Source organism: Lutjanus erythropterus, chromosome 19 (genome assembly GCF_056507025.1).
Source record: "Lutjanus erythropterus isolate fLutEry1 chromosome 19, fLutEry1.hap2, whole genome shotgun sequence".
NCBI classification, from domain to species: domain Eukaryota; kingdom Metazoa; phylum Chordata; class Actinopteri; order Lutjaniformes; family Lutjanidae; genus Lutjanus; species Lutjanus erythropterus.
The window spans coordinates 22,625,806-22,650,874 of record NC_139335.1 but is presented as its reverse complement, the minus strand read 5'-3'; the positions used below and the strand labels follow the sequence as shown (position 1 = coordinate 22,650,874).

General features: G+C 43.4%; 1 protein-coding gene across 1 annotated transcript in view; it reads left to right on the top strand.

The window, feature by feature from the left end:
• The window catches only part of tnrc18 (trinucleotide repeat containing 18), a 61,374-nt gene that overhangs the window by 32,940 nt on the left and 3,365 nt on the right, over window positions 1-25,069 (top strand). The window contains exons 8-28 of the mRNA XM_084744419.1: window positions 1,192-1,338; window positions 2,292-2,476; window positions 3,600-4,014; window positions 4,473-5,462; window positions 6,247-6,392; window positions 6,483-6,616; window positions 6,784-6,897; window positions 7,382-7,565; window positions 7,658-7,973; window positions 8,988-9,200; window positions 12,976-13,158; window positions 14,201-14,727; window positions 15,192-15,326; window positions 15,974-16,115; window positions 17,299-17,416; window positions 18,175-18,250; window positions 18,660-18,768; window positions 19,060-19,176; window positions 20,289-20,441; window positions 22,459-24,233; window positions 24,332-24,568. Of these exons, the coding sequence (XP_084600545.1) occupies window positions 1,192-1,338; window positions 2,292-2,476; window positions 3,600-4,014; window positions 4,473-5,462; window positions 6,247-6,392; window positions 6,483-6,616; window positions 6,784-6,897; window positions 7,382-7,565; window positions 7,658-7,973; window positions 8,988-9,200; window positions 12,976-13,158; window positions 14,201-14,727; window positions 15,192-15,326; window positions 15,974-16,115; window positions 17,299-17,416; window positions 18,175-18,250; window positions 18,660-18,768; window positions 19,060-19,176; window positions 20,289-20,441; window positions 22,459-24,233; window positions 24,332-24,568 (6,416 nt within the window). The remainder of the gene's footprint in view (window positions 1-1,191; window positions 1,339-2,291; window positions 2,477-3,599; window positions 4,015-4,472; window positions 5,463-6,246; window positions 6,393-6,482; window positions 6,617-6,783; window positions 6,898-7,381; window positions 7,566-7,657; window positions 7,974-8,987; window positions 9,201-12,975; window positions 13,159-14,200; window positions 14,728-15,191; window positions 15,327-15,973; window positions 16,116-17,298; window positions 17,417-18,174; window positions 18,251-18,659; window positions 18,769-19,059; window positions 19,177-20,288; window positions 20,442-22,458; window positions 24,234-24,331; window positions 24,569-25,069) is intronic.

Sequence of the window (25,069 nt, the reverse complement as noted above, 5' to 3'; positions counted from 1 at the left end):
TTAACATTCCTTGTTACGCACTTTTTATACAACAGCTAAATCGAGGCATGTATTTTAGCGAGTCCAACAATTTCACAGCTTGCATCAGGAGACAAGTGATTAGATGTTCTTTAGAGTTGAAGACTCAGTTAGTCCACCATCAGAAAATTAATGGGCAATGATTTTGATAAACAAGTCATTTTTTTATACTAAATACTAAATATTAGTTCTAACCTCTGAGTTGTGTAGATTTTGCAGCTTTTCTTTTTTTGTATATCAGTAATCTGAATGTCTGTGGGTTTTGGACTATTGTAAAGCTTTAACAAATGATTATTTTCTTTATCGTTTAATCCGTTGATTATTTTCTTGAATAAACTAGTGGAATAATCTAGTTGTTTGGTCCTTAAAATGTCAGAAAGTGGTGAAAAATGTTGATTATCGTTTCCCAAAGCCCACGCTCACCTCTTGTTTTGCCCACAATTCAAATATATTCAGTTCACTGTCATAAAGGAGAAAAGAAAACAGAAAATACTGGCACAATTACAGATTCTGCATTTGCAGCTCTTGGCCTTTTCAGTGAGCATCTGTATCTTCATGTCTTGTCATCAGAGCTATCCAACCAGGTGCTAAAGACTAAAGAGTCTCAATCAGTTCAGCACCATGTGGCTTGCTTGCAAAATTCTACATGTGTCCGTGTAGCCTTCTCTTATTGGTGGAACAGAGAAGGGAGGTGTTGTCTGTCTGTCGAGTGGCTCGTCCAGCAGCAGCCTCCAGGGGTCAAGTTCCTCAGACATTCCTGATCTTTGCAGGACATTCCTGCTCCTCCAACGCTTGCTGTCCAGAAATAATAGCATCAGGACACACATATTTATGTGAGCTTGCACATAACTACACACACAACGTCTGAAAATGTGGAAAACACACACACACATGTGTACACAGAGCTCCCTAATGGCTGGCTCTGTCTAGACACTGGGCCTGAAAAAATAAAATCTCTCAAACGCAGCTAAATTCAGTGTGTGCTCACTGATGTAATGCCGTTATGGCTTCAACATGGCTATATATATATTGGGTGAATAATGATGCTGAGTAAATGTTAGTTTTGACTTGGCTGAGATTTTTTTTCTATTCTCATCTTCTCAGCCTCTAACATTTTTAATGCTTTTTCTTTCCATTTTTACCCATTTGTTCCCCTCCTCCTCCTCCTCCCAGGCCTGGGTCCTTCCTCACTCCACCAGACCCTCCCCCCAGGCTACCCACCCCCTCTGCCAGGCTCCATACCCCCTCCCTACCAGTTTGCCAGGGACCCACAGTCTGGACAGCTAATAGTCATCCCCACTGAACACCTGCCACACTATGGTATGAAAGCCGCTCTCTCTGTTTGTCTCTGTGTGTATGTATGAAACGGGTACATGATGTCGGTTTGCCGATTTTATCATCTTGTTACGTTTTTGGCAAAAAATAAATAATTACCATGTTCTTTTTGAAACAGATGTTAGTGTTAGTCATTACTGGAAACAAATGAGACCATATCCAACAATAATGACAGCCTCCATATGTTATTTTGGATTGAATGCCAGTAGTTTTTCGCTTTCTGCTGCTTTACAGCACAGAGAGGAAGGCACTGTGATGCACTTCAAACATGATTATCATCTTCTGTAAAGTGAAAGAGAAAACAAAATAATATGAAGCATCACAATAGAGCAGTGATTCCCAACCAGAGGTACTTTTACTCAGAAGGTACTTCCACACTGGCCACGGGGTACATGAAACTATTATGGATTGTGTGAAAACTAGTCATCAAGGGAGCAGAAAAATCTGAACAGTTAGTTAAAAAGGTAATGGATACATGATTGAAATATATAGCTGCAGTTAATGGAAAACTGTTGAAATAGTTGGCTAAAAGTAACTAATACATGAATGATTTAAAACCGCTAGCTAAAATTAATGTTTCTCTAGTTTAAATTTTTATCTAATGGCTAGACGGTTGAAACTGGTAGGTTAAAGTAGTGTTAAAGTGTTAAAGTAACAGCTGAAAGTTAGTTTAGAGGATCGTCTAAGCAGTTGAAACAGTTAAAAGTAGTGTATAAACAGTTGAACTTAGTGGCTCAGTAGTAGACATATATATAATAAAATAATATATATATAATCAAAATACTGCAGTAGAGGGTTGATGTTGGAGAAAGTAGAAATGTCCTGTAGTTGTAGAAATGAAGACAAATACAATCTCTCATCTTTAAAACAACAGCAGCCAGTTTAGATGCATTTTTAAGTTACCTTCCTCCTGCTTGCCCTCCTCCTTTGCTCTGCAGGAGGTGATGTACTGGAGCGTGGAGCCCCGGTGTGGTCGGGGGTGTACGGTACAGGCAGCTCGCTGCAGCACGCAGCCCAGCTCCAGCTCCTCTCCCAGCAGCAGATGCTCCGGCAACAGGAGCTGCTCATGATCCAGCAGCACACAGCGCAGGTCCTGGAGCTGCAGAGGAATGCGCAGCTAGTTGTAAGTACACTCGGTGTTGTTCAGTGTACACACGCCGATAACTACACGAACATAAAGCACAACAGTCCTCTAGCTGTGTAAGAACAAACATAACAATAAACACAAGGATCGTGGCTCTGTAGAGATCTGGAGAGCTACAAGTGGGGCAGATATTACACACACACACACACACACACACACACACACACACACACACACACACACACACACACACACATAAACTGGCATTCTATGACAGGGTGAAAATTGAGGTCAGAGATTTACTTGCTGTTTAACCACAAATTTGGGTTGACATTCATTTCTGAAGATGTGCACATGCACATTGTTGATTTGATGTTTGTTCTTTGACTCTTTGCTGATCACGTATAGGCGTCATTATACATTAACAAAAATATATATGTTAAAAAAAAATTACATGCATTGAAAAAAGCTACCTTACTGAATCTTCAGGTGTTATTTTTCAGACTTGTGTCACTTTTTCTATCATGAAGACACTTTATTTGGCTTTTTTGGACTGTTGAACCAAACTCCGCCCTAAAAACAGGTGTTTTTATGGTTAGGCCATATTACTCACAGTAAAAACTTTAGTTTCACCATCACTAAGACTCTTTTCTGATTCATGTCAGTCTACAGTCACAATCGGCACACGTCATTTGTTCTGTAACATCATTAACTAGCTTTTACTGTGCTGGTTTTCACCTAAAGGGGGGCATGGTTGTTCTCAAGACAGGGATCTGAAGACTGCAACAAGTGTGCTCATTTGTGTGTTTTTAATAGTTTTCAGACAATAACGCATCTCTTTGGCAGAGTTCTTGTTAGTAGAATTCCTTCATTGCTGGTTTTGGTCGTTTTATGGGATTTGTTGATAATAAGAAAAGTGCAGAATGTGATGGTACACATAACGCAGATGATATACACCCTTGACACATTTTTTTTTGTGACAGAAAAGTTGTATAACACATTCAGTAAACCGCCATTTATGCAGCACATCCTGCAGCTGCAGATGAATACAGTCAAGGAAGTCTCAACAATGCCACACAGTGATGTTTATGCCCTGAAGCAAAGTGATGTCACATCATACATACACAGCGTGTACAGAGCCGTCTTCTCTGCTGTGTTTCAGGAGCGTTTAAAGGCCAGCGAGCACCGGCCAGAGATAGAAGACAAAGCAGACAAGCGGAACGCCGACCCCAAGCCCCGCCCTTCCTCCATTTCCTCCCCGTCTCCCTCACCCGCCCTGCACCCCCACAAAGCTCCTCCCCCCTCTCGCTCACCAACTCCATCTACCTCCTCCCTCACCCCACTGCCTCTGCTCCCCTCACCGGTGACCACCCTCAAGTCAGAGGACGGTGGGCAGAGGGTGTTGTCTCACCCGGCAACACCCCTGCCTCACCCGCCTTCCCCCCGCTCGGCTTCACCGCCCCCGTCCTCGCCACGGCGGCCTAAACAGGAGGCGGCCGAGGAGGGGGAGGTGGGACGGAGGGAGCAGAGAGGGGGACAGAAGCCTGCCTCTGCACCCTTTCAGGGCATCTACTCTGGTGAGTGTTAACAAATCAGTCATCAGCCAGCCCAGAAGTTAGCGTCGCTCTGATTCCCTCCAAAAACCAATTAGATTTTTCTATTGGATGCTGGATTAGTGCAGACAATAAGCTCTGTGGCAGACATTTATATACTCAAAAGTTACAATACTTTCTTGTTCAGCAAGATAATCTTCACAAAAGAACACCACTTATATGATTATTGAAGCATTAATGCACGATTAATGCCGCAGATTTATTAAAGATTAAATTAAACGATGTCGCTTGTCATGGATACAGTGAGTCTTGTGTATAACACACATACAAGCATGAGGGCAAGTACCAATTGAAGAGTCAAGTTTCCTAATCTGAGATAAGATATGAGGTCTGAGATAGGACGGGACACATACTTGTGTGTTTTAGCTGAGTTATTGACTTGTGACTCTAATTTCTCTATTTTTGCTTAATTGTTCCAACAGATCTCCCTCCAGGTTACCCTTACCAGTCCATCACTGCCCCGTTTGGCTCACCTTTCCCTCCTTATCATATCCCACCACCCACTGGGGCAAACACAGAAGTCGTCCCACCCCACCGCTCCCGCTCTCCCGCCTCTGCTGCCCCTTTGCCCTCAGCCCACCTGCATTCAAGGCTGCTGGACGCAGACATCAAGCCACAGAAACTAGAGCAGTCAAAGACGGGGTCTTTTCTCAAGCAGGAGCCCGGAGTGGAGCAGCCTCAGCTTGACATGACACCAGAACCTCTGGGTCCTCTTCACCGGAGCCGCAGCCCCGCACTCGCCAGCCAGGACAGAGAGGGTGACGGGGAAGCCTCGAAGTCCATGCCTCAACCGCTACCTCTGCTTGTCCCCAGCCCTCCATCGCAAGCTGAACAACTTGAAGAAGTCAGGGAGAAGGAGAAGGAAGGAGGGCAAATCAAAATGGAGGCATCATCTTACTCCTGTCAGGCAGCGTACCCCCTGCCTCCTCCACTCACAGAAGCCGAGCCTAAGCCTGAGGTCATCAAGGATCCAGAGAGATACCCATTGTGCATCACTGCAGATTCAGACAGCCAGGAATCGTCTCAGATGTGTGCGCCACTTGAGCAAACCGCCAGCGCTGTGTGTGAGCAAGAACAGCCAGATACTCTGATCGACTCGCTCACTCCCAGTCAGAAAGAAAGTGTCACTGAAACTCCTGTTTATCCTCCTCCCCCCTCCAACTCACCGCTCCCACTGGTCATCAGCCCCGAGGATCCCATGGCAGGGATGCTTGCTCTGTTGACAGCCAGCGAAATGGCCCAGGCCCGTCCCGGTACGCCACCCGCCCCAACACTCATACCGCAGATAGAAAATCCTCCCGTGGGTGCAGAATGCAGCGGCGCTGGTGCTCTGGAGATGGTGGCGCTGGAGGGGATGGCCCTGCTCAGCCAGATGGCCCAGCAGGAGATGGAGCACCTGAGCCTGGAGCAAGGTGAGGAGATATGAAGGGGTGAGATGTGGGAAATGTGGGCAGGAGAAAGAGAGAGGAGAGGAATGAATGCTGTACTGTATGTTATGTGTGAACAGTTGCCCCTCAGAGACAAATGAAGCGAAGTGAATGAAAGAAATCACAGACATAAGTTCAAACAAGATGATTAGGCTGCACTAACAAAGACTGATTTAATCTACGATTAGTTCCAATTACATTAGCAAAACTAGGATTAAATGTTTAAAATTAAGCAGAGCTCTGTTGCACAATTAAATCTAATCTCTGATTAGTAAATCCAAGTTTATTGATGTAAATTGAAATTAAAGTTTAATCAATGTGGAGATGCTTGCTTTCCCAAATTTAAAAAATAAGTAAATAACTACATTTTACTTATATCAGGAACTAGTAAGTATCCAGCTCTGTTTTTCTTAACAAAATGTAACATTGTTTGCATTGTTTACTAGTTAGCTAAGGTTAGTTAGCCAACTAGTGATGAGTTTAAAGTTAATACTGAGTCACATTTTAAATTGGCGCGTAATGTTTTGGTGGAACAGAATTAAAATTAAATCTAAGTTTAAACTAAAAACTAAAATGAAGTTTAAAGAGAGATTTTAGGCAAATCTTTCCTAATTTTAAGCTTGTTTTAAAGTTTGGTGCAACATCAATTAAAGTTAAACCAAGATTTAATCAGGCTTAAGAATTAAACGCTTTTGAGCAACCCAACCTAAGTATCAAGTCTAATTATAATATTCCTCTAATGTTTCAATCTCCTTTGCTTCTTGTCCAGATCTGACATTAAAGGGCCTGGACTGTCTTCTTGAAGCAAGCAGACAGATTTTGTTGGACGCCATTGAGAAACAGTCCCATATTGATCTGCCCAGAACGCTGGACCCTGACAAGAAGTACAGCTGGAGGCAGAGGAAGGAAGAGCCGGTAAGATGGAGAGAAATGTGCCATCTAGAGATTTAAAAAAAAATGTATCTGTTTATGAAACGCTGTGACACTTTTCTGCCTTCTCTGCAGCTGTACAGTAAAATGTCTGTGGACGTGTTGGACGCAGTGGAGGTGGAATACCGCGTCCGTCTGGCTGAGCTGCAGAAGACTTACAAAGAGAAGCAGAGAGATCTGAGCAAGCTGCAGAGACGCCGAGACAAGCGGTGAGTGTCATTTCACACAGCACCACATAATTACTGTAAGAACCTCATACTGGATGAATTAATCACACTGCTGCTATTAATACACATGGATACACACCTGCAAAAACAATGTGCCCACACCTCCACCCCGGATGCACACACCTGTAACTCTGCTATGCATCTGTCAGTGAGCGGCTGCAGCAGGAGGATGACAGGAGGAGTCTGACCAGACGGGGCAGAGGGCGACCCAGAAAGAGGAAACACTTGACTACACCTCCCAAACTGGACAGCAGGCCTGGAAAGTGAGTGAGAGCTACAGCTTTTGTTTTGTTTAGGATGCATGATATTAGATTTTTACAGATATTTTTTTAACTGATTTCCAACGGATTTATGCACATCCTGAAATGCAGTGTTTTTCAAAATAAAACACAATGCTTTTCAAAGTAAAATACAATTCTTTCCAAGATGGAAACATTCACTGGGCAAAATAAGGAAACCATAGCTGTTTTTTTTCCTTTCTTCTCTACTATTTCTTCCTAATGATATAAGGCTGACGGCTGTCAAGATGGTAAATTTAATTTGTCGCATTTAATGTGATTTGGCTCTTCCTCACATGACCGATGCTGAGCAATCATTGCGAATAGCAACTTTAATATCTGTTTAGACACATAATTTAAGCGTCGTTCTACTCGCAGAAATATCTGCACCCCTACATATCTTGCATGTTTTTCTGTTTTGGTTTTGGCTTTATGGGCATGTGATATATATAGTACGAATATTCCTCAGGGTGGGTAGGACAGTGCAATACTCCGAGGACTCTGAAACTGGGGATGGACCAAGGAAGAAATTCCGGGTGTCCAGAGAAGAAGAGGAGACGGAGGCAGGAAGTGGAGGAATGAAGGTGAAAAAGAAAAAAAAGAAGAAGAAGAGCTGGAATGACCAGGAGCCATCCACCAGTCATGCTCTGGAGGTAGGCTGTCTGGATGGATGGGCACTTTTGAGTTTGGCTGCAGCGTCGTGCCATTGTTCTGAAAACTTAATGCGTTTTTGTTGCATTGTCAGGTGTTGAAGGCAAAGCGTGGCCACATGTGTGAGCAGGAGCAACTGGCGTCGGATCTCGACAGAGCGCTTTCACTCTCGCAGCTCGGCTCACTTGCCGCGTCTCGCAAACTTGCCTCCAGCACCAAATTAGACAAGTCAAAGGGCAAGTCTGCAGAAAGTCGGATGAAGGAGCGCAGCATCCACTCGTCCAGCAAAGGAGGGAAACACAAGATGGCTGCCAAGGCCTCTGCTTTGGAGTCTATCCGGAAGGTGAAAGGTCAGAAGAAGACTGCTTTGTTCTCTCCCATGAGATCAGAGATCAGCAGTTGCTCCAACAGTGAGTACTTCGAGACGAGACATGATGCTTTATATGACTGATGAAGTCGGAAAAGAAATAAGAGTCCAAGTAATTTCTTAAGACACTCAGGTTGAGTGATTTGTAATGTTTACATCCAGAATGACAAGGCTGGCAGTATTCTATATTTTGCTTGAACAGGAACGTTTGTATTTGACGTTTTTTTAATCTCCAAGTCCACTTAAGGTTCATTAATGCCCCATTTATGTACGAAAAACGTTATAACTGTCACTGCCCATGTTGGCATGGAAATTATGCAATACATCCACAAGAGGGCAAAGCTCAAAGTCAAAAGTTACTATGAAGCAAAAGAAGAGTGAAGAGTTTTTGACAACAACAAACATGGTGATGCTGATGGACGCTGTAATAATGTAGAGTCAGCATTGTAGATGGTGACGGTCTGTGTGGCCATCTAATACTTCACGACATGTGGACGGAGAATTCCTTAAAAGATTTTTTTTAAATCTCTTTGGTGGTACTGGAGGTACTGCTCTGTTTTGTCCATGTCCATAAGCTTTAAGAAACTGTACAGAGGTACAGATGAAATGACCACAGAGCACAGACTGAAGATTGAATATGTCCATAAATACCATCAAATAAGGGTCCAATAAAGGGTCTAACACTGTCTAATAAAGAGCGTATCATTTCTAAATTCTGTCTAATCTGATAAAAAGTACAGCTTGTTATGTCTTATTAGTGTTCTGGGAAATAAAGTGCAGCAAAAAAAAAAGAATAATGCCAGACTTATCCTTTAAAAGGTTACTCATAGGTTACTGTAGTGGTAAAAATATTCCACCTCACACTAACCACATTTATCTCATCGCGAGAATATTTCTTCATCTAACCCAAGGATGAGTTGTAGACTTAAACCCTTGCATGTGCATCATCCTCCTGAGGTTGGCATGCTGCATGGACCTGATAGCACTGAACAACTACTGAATGGTAGTGGTGGACTCTTTGTTTCATGAATCATTAACCGCCCTTTCTCTGCACCAGACTCAGATTCAGAGGAGCACAATTCCACTCGAGGGGGCTGGCCCCCGCTCTCAGAGACGCGTTCCCACAGCAATCTGACCAGGAAGAGACGGTCCGCATCGTCGCCGACGTCCCTCCTGTCCAGTCAGAAGTCTCAGAAGAAGAAACACAAGCACTTATCCCTGCTGCTGGAGGAGGCGGGCCTCAGCTCCTCTGACGACTCCTTTGACCAAGGTTACTGACCAAATCTTACAGCTCCTCGCCCCTCGCTGTCCAGTCAGACAAAAAAATGTCTCTGAGCCTTGTCACAGCCTGTGTCTGTGTTCGCGTTTCGCTACGGCAGCTGTTTTCAGACTGTGCTTTAGCTCGACCATCCCTACCTCTCTTGCTGCTGGCTTCTCTGCAAAGTTGCCTTTTTTTTTTAAAGAGTTTACCTATTTCTATGGTGTTTTTTATTGCCTGGATTGCAAACCGTGTTTTTGTAGCATTTGTACATTGAAAAATTGTGTGAATTGTGAGATTTTTTTCATAAAATTGTATTGCAGTTTGGTACCTATAAGCTCTATTAAAGGTGTGTATTTGATTGGCACAGAAAGCAAAGCGCTGTGGTCCTTGTGTCTGCTTCATCTGTCTGTCCGTCTCTGTCAGTCCTGTCCAGCTGCCACTGCACCTCACACATCCTTTAGACTGCTCTGTTCGTCAAATATCCCTTCAGTTCTCCTGGCAGATGTTGGAAAACACTGATTGAGCTCAAGGTTTACATTTGGGAAACTGAAACGTTACGTGTAGGTGATTAGTTTCGTGCACACAGATAAATCTGAAAGGACAGATGACAAAGTTTTTTTTACAACAATTTAAGCTGATCAGAAATTGAAGGCAAATGTAATGATAGTTGGCTCTTTTTCTAATATTTTATAATAATTAGTTAAATTTACATGAGTCTAAATGTATAATGATGATGTGGTCTAGTATTTTGGTGATGTGGGGGAATAAATGCTTTACTACTCATTTGGGGATATTTGGACAATAGAGCTCCTCCTCTGTGTCTACTAAACCTTCAAATAACCCTTTTCCCTTTACGTTGCTCTCTCAGACGCCTTGCTCTGTCTTCTCACCTTTGACCCTACCCCTCCACCTGCTGTCCTACCCATGATGCTTTGAGTGTCTCTCAGCTTGTTCCATGTGCTTGTGCTGCTGCTGCGACATTACAGAAGCTTGGCACGATCTAGTGCAGCCTTGAGCCTACGGCCAGTCCACACTGTGGCTAGAGCTTTGCTTGAGCTTGACTGTGCTAAGGCCAGGCTACGCTACAGCTAGGCTGCGCTCTCGCCACCGCGCTGCCCCGCCCTGCCTGAGGCCACACCCCTGTCACCTGCTCTGTAAGTAGGAAGTGCCCCTGCCTCTATTCTTTATTGACCGCTAACATGGGCTATGCTGAAATTGAGCTACACAGAACGTGAACTTTTACCTTTTATATATTTACATTTTTTGTTTTTATATTTTTATTCTTCTCACAAATTAAAGCTCAGTAATTAAAGCCACGGTTACCTCCACTCACCCAACTTCATGTCTCCTGACAATGCTTGTTAAAGTTTAAAAGAAGAGTTTTGATGCTCTGATGGGACAGCGGAAGTAACCATGGTTACACAAACCTCCTTACCAACATTATACCAAAGGGGCCTCACAGGGCTGTCCTCCCAGTGCCTGCCTGTTGTATCGTCTGCTTGCTAAGTTAACACATTGTGGATTCACAGTACAACATGGACACCAGATTTGGCTCTTAAAATGTGTATTGACACTTGAAATTAGTTTTTTTAAAGGTCCAGTGTGTAAGATTTGACAAAATAGTGCAGAAACTGAGTATAATATTAATATGTTTGTTTTAATTGGTGTATAAGCACCTAAAAATAATAATAGTTATGTTTTGGTCACCTTAGAAGGGGCTGTTTATTACCCCTTTTCTGTATACGTGCTGGCTTGGTTTTGCAGGGATTTGCATCTCCATTGTAACAGGGCCACTGGCTTGAAGGTGTGTCTTTGAACTGAAAACGAGCTATATTATTTTGCTATTCAAAACTTTTACTATGAAGCAGCTAAATCAGGAAATGTTGGTTTTTCATCAGCAGTAAATTAACTTGACTACTGAATGGCTGAAAGTGAACAAGAAACAGTAAAATCAAGCAAATAACCTGAATACGAAAACAGTGAGAGAAACTAAACTTTAAACTAGAGATTCAGTTAGATGCTACAACAGTACTGATAGCTTAAAGACGTCTTGCTCACTGCTCTCCTACTGCTTAGATACGAGGTTACTCTTGTTTAAGGGAGAGAAACGGCGGTCATCACTGGTTGGCTACAGTCAGTGAGACATCACCTCAGCTAATTTGGAGGAGGGTCGAGCTTACTTTGGCCCCAATCCAGAGAAGGTCCATCTCGGGCGCGGCTCAGCGTATTAAAAGTGATGATGGAAATGCAAATCAGCACAGCCAAACATGGCAGTGGAAAAGCTCTTCCACTGAGTCTGCTATGTTGAATGGCCGTGTTTGTAGAAAAGCCCAGAACAGAGAAACCAAACCCAAGCTCTAAAGAGGGCCTTTCACATTTTCCGTGAGATTTGCAGCCACCATAGTTTCCCTTACACACCTGGAATTGGAGAGTAGACGAGTTGATTTGTCGCAAGCACACTGCTAGACGCCATTAAATCCTACACACTTGTCCTTTAATTAGTGAGCTTTATTATTCTTTGGAGCCACAAGTCCAAAAGTGGACAGTTGTTTAATTCAAATACGCCTGATAAATCAAATCAAGCAATCAGGTGCAACAAATGTGAAACTTTTAACTAGAGAGCCTCTCAGCCTGCTGTTAAAAATCTTTGTAAACGCACATCATAGCTAATTTTGTCTTATGCTTTCGTGTCAATAAGAATGGGGAAAAAAATATGAATATGTGTTTTATTTTTGAAAACACCTTGTACTGTGCATCCACGCTCAATGTTAACACTCTAACCCCCGAGGAAACGCTCCTCCTGCTTATCTGTTGCCAAGGACCTAACTGCTAACTACCTGCTATATGCTGCTCTCTCTGTCTGTGTGTGTGTGTGTGTGTGTGTGTTTGTGTGTGTGTGTGTGTGTCTCAGTTCAGTTTTTCACTACTTTCTCTAGAACATTCTCTGACATTTTTTTTAAAATAATAAATGATGGCTCAGTTAGAATTGAAGCTCAAATAGTCTCAGTAACTCTAACTGTGGATGTGTGTGTATGTGTATTTGTGTGTGTGTGTGAGTGTGATAGTCTATGTGTGGCTCACATGCATGTATGCGGTAATTCTGATTTTTTTTTTCCTTCTGTGTCTTGCTTAAATGTTACTACAGTGTGAAGGCAGGCTGACAGTCTATCTCCTCTGTCCACTGTTGTCTCTGATCAACCTGCTAAGATTGTGTGTGTCTGTGTGTAGACAGTGTTCATGTAAGGTCTAAGCTGCTGTATCCTTTCACACAGGGTTAATTCAGTCTTTGCAGTTGTTTCTTGTCTTTGAAAAGTTGCACTTAAATTGTTTTTCTTGGGTTAATTAATTGTCAAGGCTTTGTCAGTTTAAAGCTGCTACAAGGAATTTTTAACTGGTCTCAGTTTATTACTGATGCCTCAATATGGCCTACATAAGTCAATGAGACCATCCACAACAAATGTAGTGGTTATTTTAATGGCTGCCGCCAGGTCAGAGTCTCCTTGAAATCAGATTAGGAAGAGTTACAGTGAATAGTACATTAGCCAGCAAAAAAAAACAAATAAATAAATTTTACTTTTCACTTTTAAAATAATTTTAGTTTTGACGTTTTTGTGGTTATTACAGTGGAAACACTACCATTTTTGTCCACAGGGGCCTCCAACATCAACAAAATCTGAAAGTTCCTTCTAGTAGCTTTAAACAGTAGGAAGTGATGTGACCTTTGGCCCAGACTTGTGCCGAAGCCACATTCATCTCTGAGCTGAAAATCTTGTCTCTGTAACAGAAACCTCAGAGGATGACGACGACAATGAGGACGAGTCCGATTCGGATGACGACGATGACGGCGGCTGCGAGGAGAGCGGGCTGGGTCTGCTGGCCAGGTTTGCGGCGAGCGCGCTCCCTGTCAGCTCCACCCCGTTGAGCCTCCTCCATGACGGCAAACACCGCAGCAGACAGAGCACTCTGGGTAACACAACAGATACAAATGTGTGACAGAGCATCGCGTCTGTGCAAATGAACAGAATGAATGTGGCTTTTGTGGAAAGTAGCGACAAAAGAAATGCAGAGAATGACACAGTGATAAGTCTTTCCTTAATATTTTGTGTAGACAAGCCCGTTCTCTGCACATACTTTCCTGATTCCACTGATTTTAGCAGGTTCCTCTGACAGCATTCCACAGTGTAATTGTGTTTTTTTTGGTTGAGCAGGTTCACCACCTGAGCGTTTCTTCAGGATTGTGTTATTGATTCATAGTTAAATATCCATTCATTTCTAATTGTCACGTCAGGCTGCATGTAAAGATTCAGTCCTGAATTATGTATTAGTTTCAAATTGATCAATAGTCCTATTCACAGGGTTATTGATTTCAGAGAATCTAATACCTGAGTTTATTACTGGCTGTATCTTTAAAGGGCCCGTTCACCCCAAAATTAAATATGCACATTATTCCTCTTACCTGTAGCACAATCTGTCCATCTAGACAGTTTCAGTGTGAGTTGCAGAGTTTTGGAAATATCAGCTGTACAGAAGTCTGATTCAACACCAGTGTCTCTTTCTAGAAATCATGACCTGGTTACTCAAGATGATCCACAGACCTTTTTGTGAGCAGTTTCATGTAGGAACTACTTTCTACAGTAGAATCTACTGGAACTACTTTCTTGCTGTACTATCATTTCTACATGAAACTGCTCACAACAAGGTCTGTGGACATTCTTTTTGACTTTCTCAAATGTGTTTTTGTGGCTTTGTGCTCCACAAGCAGAGTGCCATCTAGTTCCTTTATATTGGAGAGAAAGCGGACATCTCTATGGCTGATATGGCCAAAACTCTGCAGCTCACACCAAAACCATCTAAGTGTATAAATTGAAAAAATATTTTTGATTTTGGGGTGAACTGTTCCTTTAAGTGAGGAGACCGTTTCTTTCTGTCCACTGTGTGTGTGTGTAAGAGAGAGAGAGGGAGAGAGGAAAAGTTTTTACATCATGTGACCCTCTCCTCTCCTCCCTCAGGGTCATCAGAGTGTGAGTGGTCCGACTCTGGTTTGGACTTGCGTCTGAGGAAGTTCCCTTCTCTACTGCATGGCAAACGCTCTGCCCCAGAGCTCCCCCTGTTGCCCCCGGCAACCCGCCGCATCGACCAGACCAGCCCCACCAAGAGAGATGAGGCACTGCCAGTCAAACGCAAGCCCCTGCCCAAGCCACGCCCCTCGCCCCGGTCTCCACGGCGATTCAGCTTCGACCTCCCTTCCAGCTCCGGGGTCGGAGGCTTCAGCGAGGACGAGGGCTGGACCCGACGACGCAGCGAGAGGATTTTCCTCCACGATGCCACCACCTCAGCCAGTCAGACGCCTGCGCAGGCCCCTGTCTCCTCCAGTCAGAACAACTCCTCCTCCTCCTCCTCCTCCTCCTCCTCCTCCTCCTCCTCCTCTTCCTCTTCCTCCTCCTCCTCCTCCAGCTCGGCCCCGCCTCTCACCCCGAAGCCGGCCTCCAGGCCCAAGCCCACTCCGCCCAGCAGAGAGGGGAAAGATGTGGTGAAAGTACGTCAATAATTCATTGGGTGGTTATGCACCAACTGAGACTGAAAACAGACACTCCGCTCTCTTTTCCCCTCTTCTCTTTGCTCCTCTTCCTTTTCTTTTCTGTTACTGTTTCGCTCCTCTCCTCCTCCCTCAAACTCTGGTTCTCTCAAATGCTTTTTGTCTCCCCTGACACCTCTGTGTGTGAGAATGTGTGTTTAAGTGTGTGTGTGTGTGCGTGTGTGTGTCAGAGTGCCAGCAGGGTTTCCCAGTACTTCAGTCACTGCAGCACTCCCCTGCTGTCTGTGTCGTGTTGCTGACAAGAAAGGACAACTGCAGGCAGCCTGGCAGCATCCCACCCTCAGTGTGTGTGTGTGTGTGTGTGTGTGTGTGTGAGAAAAGATATAAATCTGTCCAGTAGATTCTCAGTGCCGTAATTCATATGCATGTTTTTAACTCTGTTTATTGTGACTTTTTAACACCAGAAAAAGAAGCTGAAGGACTCTCCGCTGCCCGTGAGCCCGTCCACTCTGTGCGGTCCAATCACAGACGGTCCCGTGCCTCTGAGCCTCAGCCCGTCACGCAAGAGTCAAACAAAAGCCAAGACCAAGGCCAGAGAGGTCAGTGGGATGATGGATCAGCTGCATGGCTATTATGGATGTGAACTTAATTATCCTGGCAAGGACAAAACCAGAACATTTTAGTCATTACACCTAAATGTGCACGCTCACACACACACACTTTCCTCTATTGTTGCACAAACACATGAAAAAGTCTCAAGAATTTAACTGGTAGCTTCTGTTGTAGTTAACACTGTTTTGTTCTGTTAGTGAGAGGAAAAAGTAAACCTCTTGTATCGTGTGATTCCTGCCAAAGTGTTGCATTGCTCTCCATCTGCCACCAGCCCAAACTCGAGTTTGTTTTGGAAACACGAAAAGCAGCTAAAGTGTGTGTGTGTACGTGCAGAGATTTTTGTGGTGGCGGCGGAACAGCAGAGAAGATTGTGTATTCAACAGCATAAGTGTTGTAATATGTTGCTGTTTCGCTTTGAAAAGTTAATTTGTGGTATGTCAGGCTGGTAGTTTGGTGGGCTGCCATAAATCAACCTTAAGGAGCAGCAGCATTTCATCATCATTATCATCATCGTCGTCATCATCATCAGCTGGGTTTTTGGAATATAAATTAATACATTTCAGGCAGTTGATATTTTTTCCTCTTAAATTTGGTAATTAGTGAAATCAAAGCTCTTGTGTGTGTGTTTTTGCAGCCCTCCAGGGGAGCGGTGAGCAGGCTGATGGAGAGCATGGCAGCAGACGAAGACTTCGAGCCCAACCAGGACAGCAGCTTCAGCGAAGACGAACTTCTCCCACCACGCAGCAACAGCATATCAGAGAGATCCTCCACACCTGGTCAGTACACAGAGACACAGTCTGCTGCTGCTTCAAGTGGAGGTGTTCCATTAAAGCTGCACTTAGTAGAACAGCTTTAGCCTCGAGTGAAATTGAAGTGAATTAAAGCTGAGTTTTTTCACCTAACACAAGTCCACCTGGTCTGGGCAACACTATGTCAAGTGCATTGTGATGCTCAGAGTACATAAGCAGCTCAGAGTAACTGATTGTTAAAAAGAGGATACTGTGTCACAAAAAGAAGGAAAAACAAGAGTGATTTTCTTCTCAGCAGTGGAACAAACCTCAATAACATAAAGGGGTTGTCATGGACAAACGCCAAAACTGCCACAGTTAACACACCGGTCAGCCCAATAGCTTTAGCTCACTTGGTAGAGCGACTGCACTCAGACTTCAGTTCTCACTCATGGCTCCTTTGATTCACGTCTGTCTAAGGGGAAAAAAAGGCAAAACACCTCCAAAAATAATTTTTAAAAACTTTATACAAGCCTGCTTATTGTTTTATTTGAATTTCTTGATAAATGTCTCCATTCTTCTATAACTGAAAATGGGTATAACCTGCAGGATATGAGTCATTAACTATTCATATTGCTTTTACCAACTATTAAATCAGCCCCCCTTTGAAACATTTCGTCTTACACAAGATGTCTGTTCGATTTACAAGCATCATCTGCTCATTGGCATTGAAAGTCAGAAACTGGACATGGAGTACAAAAATATTGTACTCCATGTCCAAAAAAATTAAGAACTTGGAAATGGGAAATAAAGAAACTGGAAACTGATGTAGGACTAAGTATAAATTTAAACACAGCAGAAGGTTCTGGTTTGGACTTTATTTTAATGGTTTTTGTCTTCGCAGCTTGAATAAAATGACTGACTGAATGAATGAATGAATGAATAAATAAATACTTTTTTTTTTTTTGCACTTTTCTAAGCTTTTTAAATAAAATAGTTCCCTCCTGCGCCAAATGACCTGTTAGTGTTAGAAGACATTAAGACATTATTTCCTTAACTTATTTGAAACTAGTAAACATGTAAAGTCAAGGTCTGGACTGGAAGCCACAGAAATGGGACGGACCTCTCATTCAGACTTATTAAAATACCAGGCCTGATGGAATACCTCCTACACGTGTCTTACACTGTAAATAGTGACATGCTCATTTATTGCACGTGTTGTTGTGTTCAGCTCCAGTGCAGTGTGTGCTGGATAAAGATTCTCTGGTGGACGGACTCAGAGTTTTGATCCCGATGGATGACCAACTACTGTACGCAGGTCATGTGAACACTGTACACTCCCCTGACATGTGAGTACACACGAGCAGAACATTTAAACTTCAGAGAGTAAAAATAAGACTGGAGCACAGTGATTGATTTGCAGCTTTTAATTGTGGAAACACACACATCTGTTTGCACTATTAAAAGCTGCAAATCAATCAGTGTGCTCCAATTTTCTTCCCTCTAGTCTAAAGTTTTTTTTTGCCCTTGATTTGAGAAGCACCTGATTCAGCTGCACATGGCTGGAAGATGCACAGAGATCCCCAAGAGACATGTAGATTATAAAAGAAAATATTGTTCTGCAGACATCTGCAGGTACAAACTACAGTGACCTGTTATGAAGTTGAGTTGAGTTTTAGATCCTACAAAATCCAACACACTGGTCCTTTAATTAATGAGCTATAGAGGTGCTGGTAGGTAGTTAGTTGGACAGAGCCAGGATAGCTGTATGTCCCTGTTTCCAGTCTTTATTGCTAAGCTCCTCCTCCTGGTATATTTCCCAGAATGTTAAACTGTTCCTTTAAACAAGCACAGACTTGCATAAACGTGAACATGACAACATAAAGCATCACCTTTAGATCTAATTGTGGTCATTTACCTGATGCCTAAATCCAGAGTGGTTTAATTAAAAGAAAACAAACAGAGTAAAGCCATGTTCAGATGGGATTAATATTCCAGCGGGGATGTGGTATTAGCTGTGCTCTACTCTGGACAACATGTTAGCCAGAGTCGAGATAAAGTAAAGAATGGCTCTTGCTGACCCTTTTCCCACATTTCCTCCCTGCAGATACAGCGTGGTGGTGGAGGGAGAGAGGGGGAACCGACCACACATCTACTGTTTGGAGCAACTGCTGCAGGAGGCTGTGAGTAAACTTGATCACGTATGGATCATCTACCACGGTTAGAGTTAAAGCACAGGTGTAGATTAGTGGCAGCCAAGGGGAGGTGTGGCAGGATTTTTTTTTTCCTGTAGTGGTGATAACAACGCTAAAAATATACATATTAGCAGTTTCAATTAATTAGAGCTCCCTGCACTCTCTGGGTGATATATTATTCCAAACAAGTGTCTGTAAAAACACATAACTAGAAAAACAAGATACAGGGTGTCATATGTCGACAGTCTTCTTGTCAATTCAGCATCAATATAATCCATAAAGAAACTGTATCTCTATACGAACTCTACATCTACAGCAGGTAATAAAGTGAAAGTGTTGCATGTGCTTGAATCTGTGATATGTTGATATATAAAAGTTCTTCATCCTATATGTGCAGATCATCGACGTGAAGCCTCCCTCCGTGCGCTACCTCCCAGAGGGCACCCGCATCGCTGCCTACTGGAGCCAGCAGTACCGCTGTCTTTACCCCGGCACTGTTGTCAACGGTACAGCGACGACACACAAACGCATACCCACCACTCACATCATAATCCACTTACACTGACAATTTAATTGTAGCTGGCAGCACAAACAAATGTAAAAGATCTTAACAGAGCCTTTCAGAGTACAACGCAGCAGAGTTTATTACCTGCAATAAACAATAAGAAACAATATTGCTTCAGTGTTCTGTCACCGTTAAACAAATCAGAACACGCACGTTACAGCAGATGTTTCTGATTTGTCAAAATCAAATGCTGTCGGCTTAGTCTTAGACTGTTTTGTTCTTTTTCAAACAGGAAGTTCAGATATCGACGAGAATGATGATCTTATCACGGTGGAGTTTGACGACGGTGACACGGGCCGCATCCCACTCTCCCACATCAGACTGCTGCCACCAGACTACAAGATCCACTGTGAGCACGAGCACACACACCAGGGTTTCTGTAGGTCCTTAAAGATACTGTAAAGAGTTTTTAACAACTGTCACAGCTTGATCAGTATTTTTTTTTCCCCAAAAACACATTTAAAAGCAAGACAACCAAATCCAACTTTATAAAAAATGTCACAATTCAGTTTTTAAGACATGTCAAAATCATATTTAAGACATTTTAAGGCCTGTAATTGAGACTATTGGATGTTAGAACTTTCACATTTTGTTAATCTTGGAGCCCCCTGTGGATAAAAGCAGCAGTGTTTCCACCATAATAACCACAAAAAATAAAATTGTCCAAATAAGAGTCTCCTCCAGCTTCCTTTTAACTGGCTAAGGTACTGCTCACTGTAACTTTACCTGTGAAAATTTAAACACAGGCTTGTTTCATCTGATTTCACAGAGAATGTAACCCGGTAGCAGATATTAAGAACAACTATACAAAAATAGTTCACCTTCTTGCAGATGATCTTGTTTGCTTTATGTAGGTCATATAAAGACATCAGTATTAATTTGAAACTGTTTCATAAGCAGTTAAAAACTCTTAATAGTAGCTTTAATTAAATGGCTGCACTAAGAAGTCTTACGCTGTGTGTGTATGTATGTATGTATACATAGTTGTTCCTAAGTGGATGTGTGCAGTTCCAAGACTAAAGCCTGGTTCAGGCTTTCTGAATGTCCACTTCAAATCTACTGAGGTAAAACAGCGCTTCCAAAAGGAGAAAAGCACTGTGAAGCACTTTGCTTACAAAATTGAAAATATTCATTGAGCACAGAGCTCAAAACACCTTGTTCCATTACAGTCTTTTCTTCTGTGGGCGCTTTTGTTGATTTCTACACATCAGAAGCTGCTATAAATATTTATCTTTTTGCAAGCAAGGTGCTTCCAAAATATTTATGCTCTGTGAGGGAGTGAACAGAGTGCACACACTCAAAAAAAAAAAAACACAGTGATGTCCAAAATAGCCAATCGTCTTGGCTCAAGCGAGAGGTTGAAATATTGCAGGTGACAGACATTCATGATGAAAGCATAAGAAGATGATTCTGGGTCTTCTTTAAATTCTTAAAAGCTGTTGGCTCTGTTCTCCTGTCCAGGCGCCGAGCCGTCCCCTGCGCTGCTCGTGGCCAGCTGCTCCAGGAGGCGAGTTCGCAAATGCAGCAAAGAGGGCAAAGAGGCAGGAACGAAGCCAGAGGACACCACTCCCAAGATCAAAGGAAAACCTGGACGCAAACCCAAACCCAAACCAGGTGAGCTCACTGAACTGCTTCCTCAGGAATCCTTGTCAGGTGTCTTTTGTCAGTTCATCGGGGCTGGAAGCTCATCATTTCTCCACTGTTACTTATTAACCTGCTGCTTAACCTACTAATAGTTAATATTCTCCTAACAGACTCTAATTTAACAGTGAAATGTTTGGTAGAAACATTGAGTTTCACAGAAATGATTGACCAAAAGCTAATATTTCCTATGGGTGGTAAAATATAGTGGAGGCGGAGTATAAAATACAATGAGTGCACTGTACATTAAGAACTGCCATCACTTTTGCCTTTATTTGAGATATTCTGCCTTTTTTCTTCTGCGAGTCATTCCACAAGACAATATCTTCATACAGTGGAGCCAAATGTGTCGTCATAAAGAAGAGATGGATTTCAAATTATCTGGCAGTGCAGTGTGATTCTCTTAAAGTGAAAGTTCACCACAAAATCAAAAGTACACATTTTCCCTCTGGCCTGTAGTGCTATTTATCCATCTAGATTATTTCTGAATTTTGTGGATATCAGCTGCCTTCTCTCCAAAATAATGGAGCTAGATGGCAGTCGGCTTGTGGTGATAAAAACACCAAAAAATACATTTTGAAAATCGTGACCTGGTTACACTAATGTTCAGCAGAATTAAATAATTCTTGTCTGAAAAGGAGCAGAAAGAAGTGATTATTTATCAAGTCCTTCCCCCTTTTTTTTTTTTTTTTGCCCCAATTATCACCAAACAAAACTCAATCAAGTCAACAAACGTAAACATTCATAATATAGTAAGAACAAATAAGCAGAATAAAATAAACAAAGCAACGCAAATCAATATCAACCTAAACATCCTGTCCGTCCTTGCTAGTTCACCTCTCTGATCATCCATCCCATATGCATTCAGTGTTATTTTTATGACATTCTGTTAAACTTTTTAATGTTTTGATTTCATCATTACGGTTTTATTCAGTGTTTCTCCTCACTGGTTGCTTCTTGAGCGTAAAAATTCCTCTCAAATCATGTTGACTTTCTCTCATTCAGAGAGAGGATACTGCTGCGTAATAACGGATTATTTGCTTTTTTTGTTGTGCTTTTAATTTGATAAAGGCTGAGTTGGTTGGTGCTCTGTGGGTGGTTTTATTTACAGTTCTTAAGAGATATTGTATTGATATTTTTTAATGTGTTTTTGGTGCTTTGAGCAGCACAAGCCAAGTGCTATCTACCATTATATTATAAAGAAGGATGACATCTCTACAGCTGGTATTTCCAATTCACACCAGTACAATCTAGATGTATAAATAGCATTATAGGTAAGAGGGAAAATATGTCATTAAAATAATTTTGATTTGGGGGTGAACTGTCCTTTTATGATTGCATTACTTTCACACTCGAATATGGGTTTCATTTATGATGATTAGTAGGATTAATAGTAATAATAATAATAATAATAATAATAATAATAATAATAATAATAATAATAATGATAATACAGCTGAGTAACATGCAGTTTGTTGCTGTCCCTAATTTAACATATTTATCATAAAGACCATTAAAAGTCTACAATCAAAAATACTTTTGCCGCATTTGTCTTTTGATGAGGCTTTTTTTTTTAAACAGAACCAACCAAAATAGCTCAAAGCTCAGGCAGATCTTTCATCAAACATCTCATATTTGACCACTGCTGTCATCTCCGATGTTAGTTTAATGAATTTGTGCTTTGTCGTCAGTGTTCTGCAAAGCTCTGAGTCTATTTTGCTGTAGCTGTAATATATGCCATGTTGCTTGTCTGATTTGCTGACGTTGGCCTTGTTTCTACTGGCGAAGCAGTTCTTAAAGGCAGTGTTTTCTTTTCGGAATTGTTTCCTTGCTGATTTGTCTGCCATTCTCAGCATGTGAGGCTGCGGACCACAAAAATCATGAAGCCACACAATGAAAACGTCAGCATGTCCAGTGTGAACCCACTTACAGTGGAACAGAGTTGTTGAACTTTTTTTCTTGTTTTCTTTTTTTTTTTTTTATTTTACAGAAACCTCCATGAACCCAGATGGCAGGGAGAAGGCTGATCCTCCATCTGCCTCCACCCAGCCCGCAGAGAGGCCTCAGGCTCCAGCCAAACCTCCCCAGGACAGGCCCTCCTCCGTTCAGAAGCCAGCTCAGGAGAAGCTGCGACCTTCGTCCCGGCCGACGATAGGAACTCAGCCAAAACCGGGCCGCAAGAGCTCCACCACGTCCCCAGCAAGCAGCCCTACCCTTCCTAACCCGGTACCTAGGAAGGGCACCTCCGCCCAGCCTCCTGTTCCTAAACCCGCCCGCACTCTCCCTTCGTCCCTCTACCCCTCCACCTACGGGAAGGTCCTGACGGTGGATCTGTACAGCGAGCCCAACCTCAACTCGTACAACAGCCAGCGCAGAGAAAGAGACAGCACCAGCAGTGTCAGTCCCACTACCAACAGGCCAATGTCCAGGCCCAGTATGGCAACACCGCCCACTGCACCCAAGCCAAGCTCTTCGTCCACACCCAGGCCGTCTTCTTCTTCTTCTTCTTCTACACCCAAAACCAAACCCTCCTCGGACCACCACAGCAGGCCCAGCCTCAGCTCCGGACTCATCCCCAGCCCGATCGCCAGGCTGTCCACAGGCAAACCCACCTCTTCACTGACCCCCAGACCTTCATCATCATCATCCTCTTCACTGTCATCGTCGTCTGCCCCCAGACCCAAACTGAAGATGCCGTCCGACCAGCTGTCCTCCAGCTCCAGACCAAACCCTATCTCCAGGCCCAAGCCCGGCCCAGGGCAAAGCGACGTGGGCTCGGTGGTGAGGCGTAAGCCCCTGTCAGCGGAGCCCCTTGTGAAGCTTGACCACGAAGGTGTCACTTCCCCCAAGACCAAGAAGACCAAGGCTCTGATGTTGCTGGAGGGTCGGGGCGTCAGGCGAGATCACGCCCCCATCACCACGGCTGCAGCCAATCAAAAACCACTAAAGGCTAAGCCGAGGGTTCCAGATAGAGACACCAGCCTGTCAGAGAAGGACTCTGCCTACAAAGCACCAATGCTGGCTAAGGAGAAGGCAGAAAGTCGCAGCAGCACCGGTAGAGGACAGGAGATGGACACAAGAGAAGAGAAAGGTAAAAAGGAGGTGGAGAAAAGAGAGGAGAGGAAGATGAAGGAGGAGTCTCAAAGCAGCAGCAGCTCAGAGTCTGAGGAAGAAGGGCAGAAAGGAAAGATGAAGAAAAAGAAGAAATGCACCTCCAGTTGCTCATCCTCCTCTTCATCCTGCTCCGGTTCTTCCTCCTCTTCTTCATCGTCGTCATCTTCGTCGTCCTCTTCGTCCACCGATGACTCCTCCTGCAGTTCGGATGAAGAGAGGACCCCTACACCTCCACCAGGGCCCATCTCCCCACCTCCAGTGCAGGACAAAGTGAAAGAAGAAACAAAAGAAGAAGAGGAAGAAGAGGTGAAGAAGGAGGCAGAGGTAAAAGTGGAGGAAGAGGAGGAGCTGTCTCCTCCTTCAGAATCTCACTCACCTTCAACCTCCCCGCCTCCTGCTGCTTCTGCTCCCGCTAAACCTGCTAAACCCGCCACCGGGAAGGGCTCCGGGCAGAGGGGTCGTCCTCCAAAGCCAAAGCCCAGCGGAGGAGAAGGGAAGGTTGGGAGACCAAAGCGGAGAGAGGGGGTCCACCTCCCCACAACCAAGGAGCTGGCTAAACGCCAGAGGCTTCCCAGTGTGGAGAACAGGCCCAAAATTTCGGCTTTCCTTCCAGCCAGACAGCTCTGGAAGTGGTTTGGGAAACCCACTCAGGTGAGGAGAAAATCCCTCAAAGTAAAAATATAACTTCATGTTCAAATATCCCTCAATTCCACTCCATGACCAGCCTGTCCTTTTCTGACTCCCCCCAGAGACGCGGTATGAAGGGCAAGGCCAAGAAGCTCTTCTATAAGGCCATTGTGCGAGGTCGAGAGATGATCCGCATCGGTGACTGCGCCGTCTTCCTGTCCGCCGGCCGGCCTAACCTGCCTTTCATTGGCCGCATCCAGAGCATGTGGGAGTCGTGGGGTAGCAACATGGTGGTCAGAGTCAACTGGTTCTATCATCCAGAGGAGACAAACCCTGGCAAGAAACTCACCGACAAGAAGGTAGGAGTTTTAAAACCAGTTCTGAAGAAGATATATGGCTGGTTTCCCACACAAAAAGACTAGTCCCAGACTAAAATGTTTAAACTGTCTTAACTCAGATCTCAGAGGGTTGGTTAAAGCTACAGTAAGACCAAATTGAAGCTTAAAGGAACAATATGTAACAATTAGGCGTCCAGTGATGAGTACTGGAAGTGTTTAATGTGCAGTCTATAGTTGAAGTGAGTTGTTTCCCCTGCCCCCTCCTCTCCAGTCTCAAGGAAGCTCAGGCAGGCTGCAGGAATACAATATTACAATATTGTAATTTGACACTAACAGGTGACAGTGAGCTCACTATCCTGAAAATAAAAGTCCACTGCTCTGAAAATACACACTCAGGCGCTGGAGTTCAGTGACTGTCTGTCAGACATAAACATTTTGCTGAATTTAACTGTTATAAACATCTACTCCTTCTAAAAGATTACAATGATTTCTTACACTTCATAAACAGACACTAATTAATTC